The sequence below is a fragment of the Chlorocebus sabaeus genome, chromosome 12, assembly GCF_047675955.1.
Source record: "Chlorocebus sabaeus isolate Y175 chromosome 12, mChlSab1.0.hap1, whole genome shotgun sequence".
Classification (NCBI taxonomy): domain Eukaryota; kingdom Metazoa; phylum Chordata; class Mammalia; order Primates; family Cercopithecidae; genus Chlorocebus; species Chlorocebus sabaeus.
The window spans coordinates 16,105,299-16,114,445 of NC_132915.1; the positions used below are offsets into that span (position 1 = coordinate 16,105,299).

At 45.4% G+C, this 9,147-nt stretch overlaps 1 protein-coding gene across 7 annotated transcripts in view; it reads left to right on the forward strand.

Annotated features, from left to right (window-relative positions):
• Positions 1-8,603, forward strand: part of TLE1 (TLE family member 1, transcriptional corepressor) — a 105,861-nt gene extending 97,258 nt beyond the window's left edge. For all 7 annotated transcript variants that reach the window (XM_007969573.3, XM_007969574.3, XM_037998545.2 and 4 more), the window contains 5 exons: positions 931-1,178; positions 4,151-4,298; positions 6,670-6,820; positions 7,761-7,837; positions 7,980-8,603. In XM_007969573.3, coding sequence (XP_007967764.2) covers positions 931-1,178; positions 4,151-4,298; positions 6,670-6,820; positions 7,761-7,837; positions 7,980-8,087 — 732 coding nt within the window. In that variant the 3' untranslated portion in view covers positions 8,088-8,603. The remainder of the gene's footprint in view (positions 1-930; positions 1,179-4,150; positions 4,299-6,669; positions 6,821-7,760; positions 7,838-7,979) is intronic.
• Positions 8,604-9,147: the final 544 nt, after the last annotated feature.

Consider the following 9,147-nt stretch of genomic DNA (forward strand, 5'->3'; position numbering starts at 1 on the left):
ATGGGGTCTGCCTGCGCTCTGCGGTTGCAGATGGTGCCGTGTACCACTGCCTGCCTGGAAAATTGTAAAGATTCCGGAGAGAGTGTTTCCAGAAAGCTGAGTGGCAGTGTTTTTGAAACACAGACTTGTGTTTAGAGTAGTTATTAGTGCCTTTTTTTTTTTTTTTTAAAATAACTTTAAAATGTCTTCATTCATGAAACTTACATTTAAATATGGCCCAGCATTCTATAGCAGTGGGAATATCCTTTGTTGAAGTCACGTGTTTGAGGTTTCTTTAATCTTTGAAAGGCAGTCCATCGTGAAAAGCATGTAAGCAAACTTTAGCCATGTCTGCATCTTTCAGGGGTTGATCATATGAGGGCCCCCCACCCCCACCCCCTTCATATGTGTTGGTTTTGATGGCAAGGTGCCTGCTTTTATCAGGTTCTTTGGCCTTTGCATTGAGGGGCTTAAATATAATAGCAGCCACATGACAACTTGAGAAAGCAGCTCTGGTAAATTATTAGCAAGAATCCCTCTGACTAATGAAGTAATGTGCTCAGCATAATGAAGACCAAAACATAGACGGGGTCCTGCAGTGTCCACGCAGTAAATGCTGCAGGGTGATGAGGCAGATGTATAAACGAGCTTGGAAAAGTGGTTTCTTCTCAGGGAACTGTGTGTACACCTGTACCTCATACCTAGATAGTTTCAGCTCTGTGATGCAGGACACCAGAAACAGTTATCTAAGCGCCTGTGAATTTGTTTTGTTTACTGTTTTGAAGGAGACAGTTGCGCTTGGACCCCAATCTTGACTAGAGATCTCTTGCTCTGTTAGAGTGTCCGTGAAACGCCACTCTTTAACTCAAAAAACCAAGACAGCCGTTAGAGAACATGGTGCTATGATTGCTCGGTAATTCATTATAGCAATGAATTATGTTTATTTTACAGAACAGAGACAATTATATCCGTTCCTGTAAATTGCTACCTGATGGCTGCACTCTCATAGTGGGAGGAGAAGCCAGTACTTTGTCCATTTGGGACCTGGCAGCTCCGACCCCACGCATCAAGGCGGAGCTGACGTCCTCGGCCCCCGCCTGCTACGCCCTGGCCATCAGCCCCGATTCCAAGGTCTGCTTCTCATGCTGCAGCGACGGCAACATCGCTGTGTGGGATCTGCACAACCAGACACTAGTGAGGTGAGCAAAGATGGTCGTCTAAGGAGGGGTTCCCTTCTTGAGCAGCTGGGCCTATCACCTCTGCTTCTCTCTGGCTGCCCGCAGCCTGCACAGTAAGAGCCTCTTGAATGCCAGGCATAGGGTTAGATGTTGGGGGAACAAAGACAACCGTGTTGCTGCCATTAGGGGGGCTTACAGTCTTGCTACTATGCCTGGGGTCACCGAGACGTTCTATCTGCTTGTAGATAGTCTGTATATCCTATAGTCTGTATGTCAGCCCACATACAGACTCCAAACTTGTTCGGAAAAGATTTCTGGCTTTTGCCAAGGGGTGGCCTCATGTGGATTACACGCAGCACAAAGGGCCTTTGCTACTAGATGTTTTGGGCTTTGGCTAGAACTTGGTGCAGACAAGAGCCAACTGATAAAAGATAACAGAAAATCAACAAGGAGACATGAGGAGAGGAGATTCCATGAATTTCACCCACAAAATGGTTTTAAAGGATCTCAATAATGAAATAGGAGACCTGCCCAGGGGTGGTTCCACTCAGGAGCCCGCAGGGTTTTGCCTCGCGTCCTGGCATCGGCCCTGTCCCCTTAGCAGCAGCTGCAGTTCTAGTACCCTTGTGTCTCTCCTCAGCTCCCCCACCAAATGCCCCCTTCAGAAGTCAGTGCTCACACCAGAACTGTTCTCACAAAGTCTTTTTAAAGTAAGCACGAATGAAACATGAAAGGTAAAATGAAGCATGTGTTTTACTCTTGTTTCATCTTCGCTGGGAAGCCGTCCCTGCGGATGGTGCAGTTTGGGGTCCATGGCTTGTTTGGTAAGTCCCCTCTTGTGCTGCACAGAGAAGGCACGGGCTCCAGAAGTCATCATGACAGCTCACTCTCTTCAGACCTCCGCTGTAGAAATCCATTAAGTGTCATTGAGCCGGGCCCGGTCCCTGCGTGTGGGCGACAGTGCGGCAGTTATTTTCCTCTTCCGTTTGCTGAGTAGCGTAGGTGAGCAAAACGGAATAATGGAGCCAGAGCTGAACGCCCTCTCAACCTTTTATCCTAGCAAAGTGACTTGTTTTTTCTTTTTTTAAAACTCCATAAGTAGCACTTTCAAAATATCAATTCCAAGCACTTTTCAAATACTCCTCCACTTAGTCCTCATGACACTGTCCTGCTATTTGCCCCATTTTATAGATGAAGTACCTGAGGCTCAGAGAGGGTAAGTTACTGGCTTCAGGTTGCACAGTCAGATGTGGTGGAGCCAAGCTGGGGCCCAGGCATTCTGCCGTCTTGTCTGTGCTGTGATCCCTTGCTCCGTGCCGGCTCCTGGGGAGTAAATACCTGTTGGATAGGATGGGGTAGCATCTTACAAATCTTTCTCTGGACCACCCACAGGTGGCTAGTGGCTGCCGCGTGTAACAGGGCCATGCACAGCCTATTGTATGTCTTTGTAGCCACCGTAACTCAGCACATTCTGAACAGTCATAGGATGTGCCTGAGAGTCATGCTGAAGTATATGGATGGAGGGAGGGCAGCGGGATGGGGGGCAGCCGTCAGCTACTGTATGTCAGCAGAGGAAGGTGTTTTCAGTCAACGAGGAACAGCATTTAATGAGTTAGAAAGGTCCAAAGACGTCAGAGGGTCAAGAGATCACTGGATTTCCAGAGCGGTTTGAAGGGAAGCAAAGCAACACTTTCAGCAAGAGACGCAGCGACTGCTCCAGGCCTGGGTGTTCTGTGGGGATGTCTGGGAAGCACTTGAGGTCCACCTGCACGGCCGCAGTAGAGGAGAGAGGACCAAGCCTGCATCCTAAAGTGCAGAAGTTGGGAATGGCTTGCAGAGAGAAGATGTTTAAAGTGATGGTTCACATCTTGGCTTAGAATTTAGGACAGTAGTGGTGCTTTTTCCTTCCCTTGCACTCTTTAAAATCCAAGCTCAGGTTAAAAGTTGGGAGCTCTATGGGAATGATAAGGTGTGGGGATCCTGGAGGAAAAAGCAGTGTGGAAACGTTCCTCTCGGTGTTGAAATTCTCATGCAGTTCTTTACTGGATCCCGCTTGGTTCCGAGGGTGGGTCTAGACTTTGTTCACCTTTTCTGGCTGCTCCCCCACCAGCTCCCTCTCAGCACGCAGAACTGAGTCCAGGACAGTCACCATCCCTGCTGGGGCTTACACTGACCTCCCCTCAGCCGCTCTGCTCATTGCCTTGCACAGCATCTGAGCTCAGCAGATCCCTGTTGGCTGATTGTTTCTGGTGGCGATTTTTGAATGAAGCACAAGGTTCTGCTTTAAAGAACAACCTTGTGCTCAGCTTGGAGGCAGAGTCTTGCTGAGGTGCCCATGGCAATTACCTCTGTCTCTGCCCAGTGCCTCTGAGGTCAGGAGGCCGGCATGCGTGACCCTTTGTCTCTGGGAGTCCAGATTTCCTAATGCAGGGCTCTTTCTAACACAGAGAGCAAGGTTGGGTAAATACATGAGCTCATGCTCTGTTGGCACGTAGGGCATTGCTGTGTTGATCCACTCATGGAAACAGGAATGCTTCTGTCCACTCTGTGCTTGTAACGTCCCCATTTCTTTCTCTCATGGATTCAGGCCTGCACCATTAAAGAACAGACCTTTACCTTTCCGTAAGGAATACAATTGGGATTTTGTGTGTTTGTCTTTTATTTTCTATTTAACAATTAAACACTTTACCAGAGCTGGCAAGAATTTTACCTCGTAGACGGATTTGTCAGAGCAGTGTATTTAACTTCTGGGTAGTGACCTGCAGTGGCATATTCCATTTCTTTAGCACTTGGATCGTGAAAAAAAGGAAAGACAATCAGCAGGTGCTGTGTCCCCTCCTCCTCGGGGGAAGGTTAGTTTGATCTTGCACATCAGCAGACACTGGCGGGATGACACACACACAAGCACACACAGGGTCCAAAACTAACAACACAACAGTGTTTACCTTGAGCTCTGGCAGGAAATCATTATTCAATCTGGTTTGTTTTATCAGGCAATTCCAGGGCCACACAGACGGAGCCAGCTGTATTGACATTTCTAATGATGGCACCAAGCTCTGGACGGGCGGTTTGGACAACACGGTCAGGTCCTGGGACCTGCGCGAAGGGCGGCAGCTGCAGCAGCATGACTTCACCTCCCAGGTGACTGAGTGGCTTCCACTTGCCCCAGAGTCTGGGAGGTGCTGGGGTGTGTCTTCCTCCTCACACCCTCCCCCCTTACCCTAGGCTGTTAGTGGCTGGACAAACAGATCAGGGCTGAATTTGAGATAACTAATTTAAAAACAACGACCACCACCTCCTCCTTCACGACCCTCCCCGCTACCTTCCCCAAAACTCTTAGAGTGGTTTTTAGAATCCTGTAGGTTAAGGGGTGTTCGCTGTTATATTTATATATGAGTTTGTTTAAGGGATTTGTACGGTGAGGAATATATAGTTTTCTTTCAGCAGTGTTTGATCGGTGGCACGTATTCTCACCATCTAATGTAGGAGTAGGAGATGATTTTTTTGATTCCCAAATAAATAGAGCTTGAGAAATCTGCAGAATGTCACTAGGAATGGAGAGAAGTCACAGCTCCTCTGAAAGTTCATTTATTTCCCCTGTACCAGAGAGCTTAAAAAATGCAGAAATACCTCAGTGATACCCATTTTGTTCCTCATCCTTTAAAAAATGAACTCGTGGCTGACTAGATTTGCAGACTTTTGAAATAATATATCAATGGCAGCTTTGTAGATTGTGAAAAGTATTCTGATGTCCAGTGTCTGAGTGTAGACTTGTTTTGGGAAAAACAGTGTTTGCCGTTTTAAATGCTTTCTGGTGGTAGAATTGTTGCTTTGATCATGACTTGGCATTTTTTTTTCTTTTTACCTTGTTTTGTAATAAAAATAATTCTACTTAGAAAACTAGGACAGAAACAGAAAACAAGCATATATACTTCTAAATTTCATATTCCGGTTAACATTTTGTTGAGTTTCTTAGAGTCTTGCTGTTTTCCCTCTTTCCCAACAGAAGTAGGATACAATTTTTGGTCTGCCTTTTTTGTTTTTTTTTTAAACTTCTTAGAGAAATTCTCAAATACATATGAGTACAGCAAATGTCCAAGCAGTTATGAGAGTACAGAGAATTGTACAATAAACACCACATGCCCATCGCTCAGCTTTAAGGTATTTGGCCGTGTGATAACTCTCGTCCCCATCCCCAAACACTGGATTATTTTAAAGTAAATTCCAGACAGCATATCATTTTATCCATAAGCACAGTCATGCACCATATAACCTTTTGGCCAAGGACAGACCTCATATGTGACAGTGATCCCTTAAGATTATAATACCATGTTTTTCTGTACCTTTTCAATGTTTAGATATATCTGAGTGTACAAATGCTTCCCACTATGCTACAGTTGCCTACAGTACTCAGTACAGTAGCATGCTGTGCAGACTTGTAGCCTACGAGTGATAGGCTCCCCCATCTAGGTGTGTGTAAGTGCACTCTGTGAAGTTCACACAATAAAGTAACCTAATGAGGCCAGGCGCAGTGGCTCACGCCTGTAATCCCAACACTTTTGGAGGCCGAGGCGGACGGATCACGAGGTCAGGAGATCGAGACCATCCTGGCTAACATGGTGAAACTCCGTCTCTACTAAAAATACAAAAAATTAGCCGGGCGTGGTGGCGGGCGCCTGTAGTCCCAGCAACTCAGGAGGCTGAGGCAGGAGAATGGCGTGAACATGGGAGGCAGAGCTTGTAGTGAGCCGAGATCTCGCCACTGCAATCCAGTCTGGGTGACAGAGCGAGACTCCGTCTCAAAAAGTAAAGAAATTAGAAGACTGGGCGCAGTGGCTCATGCCTGTAATCCCAGCACTCTGGGAGGCAGAGGTGGTTGGATCCAGGGGTCAGGAGTTCGAGACCAGCCTGGCCAATATGGTGAAACCCCGTCTCTACTAAAAATACAAAAATTAGCCAGGCGTGGTGGCTCATGCCTGGAGTCCCAGCTAGTCAGGAGGCTGAGGCAGGAGAATCACTTGAACCCTGGAGGCAGGGGTTGCAGTGAGCTGAGATCGTGCCACTGCACTCTGGCCTGGGCGACAGAGCAAAACTCCATCTCGAAAAAAATAAAAAAATAAAAAAATAAAAATAAATAAATAAAAAATGAAGTCACCTAACGACACATTTCTCAGAACACATCTGCCTCGATAGGTGATATATGATTGTATTTCAGTTACTGTCTCGAAAAGGTAAGGCCTGCTTTAAAATGTACACATGAATGCCATTATTATTAGGAATCATTTCTTAATTTTATCCCAAAGGACAGAGGGGTTCAAATGTTTCCAGTTTCCTAAAGGTTTTGACACTTGGTTCATCTGTGTTAGATCACTTACCCTGTAGCCCTCCCCACAGTCTGGACTCGGATGATTACCTCCGCCTATTCTTGCTCTTTCCCCCGCTTTCACATTGCGTCTTCCCTTCCTAAGTGTATCAGGCGGAATCATGAGTGAGCCTGTCCTGCTCCTTGCAGATCTTCTCCCTGGGCTACTGCCCCACCGGGGAGTGGCTGGCAGTGGGCATGGAGAGCAGCAACGTGGAGGTGCTGCACGTGAACAAGCCCGACAAGTACCAGTTGCACCTGCACGAGAGCTGCGTGCTGTCCCTGAAATTTGCTTACTGTGGTGAGTTCAGCCGAAAGGAAACTGGCGGTCGTTGATGGCCCAAATGGAAAATGCTTCTTAAAAAAATATGGTAGAGATCTTATCTGGAAACAGTGTTGTTCTCTGAGCAGCTGGATGCAATAATTCCATTGTTTTAATATGCCCTTCAGAGCACAGCAATGTCTGTTTCAGTTTATTTTGCTAATTTGAGAAAAGTCAGCAGGCAATGTGATTGCCTAATACAAGGTTTGGACACAGGTTTGTTTCAGTGGGGGTTGGGAGACGACAATGAGTTTCCACTCTGTAGAGGGGTGGGTGGGAATTTACTGAAGAATGGGGCAGGGGCAGTGGAAGTCATGAGCTGTCCGTGATGAGGAATCCAGGGTCAGAGAAGCAGATATTTAGGTGTACCCAGGCACTTAGGTACACTCTACAGTGAGGTTGAAGAGGGAAGAAGTTCATGTGGAGACCCTTCTTGTGCACTGCAGATGGGCAGATATCTGTTCACAGGATGCAGAGGTGGACGGACGGACGGACGGACGGATGAGTGCCTGTCACTTACTGAGCATTTTTCTTCGTGCTATATGATGTGACTGGCATTTTACTTAATGGCAATTTACTTTAATCCTGTCTAGTCCCATTTTATCATGGGAAGACTGACTAAAATAGAAGACATTCTTCATTGATTCTATATTTGAGGGTTGCCGTGTGTTGGATATGATGCTACTAGTCCTGTATCCAGTGACTAAGGAGGCTGACACCTCTTAAATTATACCCAAGATCACACTGATAAATCACTGAGGAGCCCAGATTTTAAAAACTGTTCATGTCATGGACCAGTCCCTTAGGGCATGATAGTTCAGACGTTAAAAATGTTCTTAGTTTGATTAAGTCCAAGTTGCTAATTGTATAGTAGGAATTTTAACCTTGTGAAAACGAGATATTCCTTTGCTAATTCTAGGTAAATGGTTTGTGAGTACTGGAAAAGATAACCTCCTCAATGCTTGGCGGACCCCCTATGGAGCCAGCATATTCCAGGTGAGTAAGTGCTTCTCACCTAGATCCACAATTTCACCACAGTGTTGCCTTTGAAACCAGGAGTGAAGGTGCCTCAGAGGGAGCAGGGCCTCTGAGTACCGTTGGTCCACATTAAACACGTGTTCATTGTTTTCTCTTCCAGTCCAAAGAGTCCTCGTCAGTGCTTAGCTGTGACATCTCTGTGGATGATAAGTACATAGTCACTGGCTCAGGGGACAAGAAGGCTACAGTCTATGAAGTCATCTACTGAAAACATTATGTGGTTTAACGTTGATAGTTGAATTGGGCCAAAATGTTTCGAATTTGTAGAAATAGAAAAGTTGTAACTTTAAAAGAGAAAAAAAAATACAAACACCTGTTTCCAAACCTTGACATGAAACTACTTTGAGTCTACAAAGAGGAGGCGACAAGTCCATCAGCAGAAAGTCACCTGTCTACATAGACCAAATGGAGCACCAAGGCCAAGCAGACAGAGGGGCTATGGGTTGTAGGATTGAGGAACGGAATCGGCCGACTCACGTGACAGCCCATTCTTTCTTTCTGGGTGATCTGGGGATCACGCCTTGCCCAAGTGTGAGATTACCTTTCCTGTTCCTTGCAGTTCACCTCACTTTCCGTCCTTTGTAGAGCAGTGGTGTCTCCAATGAACTTGTTTCCTGGTTTTGCATCTTGTGAAATGTTTTTTTGTATTTTTGTTGAAGGTTAAACATTTGTATAAATTGTAAATATATTTGGTTTATTACAGTAAAGGCTTTAGTACCAATAAGTGGTTTTCCTTTTCTTTCTTTATTGTTTTTTATTACAGCTTTGGGATCATTAATGTGGGTTTATAAGCAAAGATTATACATTTGTAGAGGAAGTTTTGAATTGCACTGCTTATTTTATAAATATATTTGGTGGTAGGCTCTCGTTGCATTAGAACCTAATCCTTCACAAGCTTGAGTTACTGGGAGCTCAAGACTAGGAATTGTGAGTCATTGAAGGTTTACTAATGACAGTTTTCTTTAGGAAGGTAAAATTACTTCATCAAGATTTGTTCTTTTGTTGTGATACTGTTGTGATTCAAGGTCACAAATTAAAACTCTGCTTTTTTCTGGTGATTCATTGGAAGGCAAAATATTCCTTGTTCTAGGAAGGCCCAATCTTTTCTTTCTTTTCCCTTTCTCTTTCCCTTTCTCTTTTTCTTTCTTTCGTTCTCTCTCTCTCTCTTTTTGTTTAAAGATTTGGGTTCACACTCTGTTTGTTACCCAGGTTGGAGTGCATGATCACAACTCACTGCAGCCTTGAGCTCCTGGGCTTAAGCAATCCTC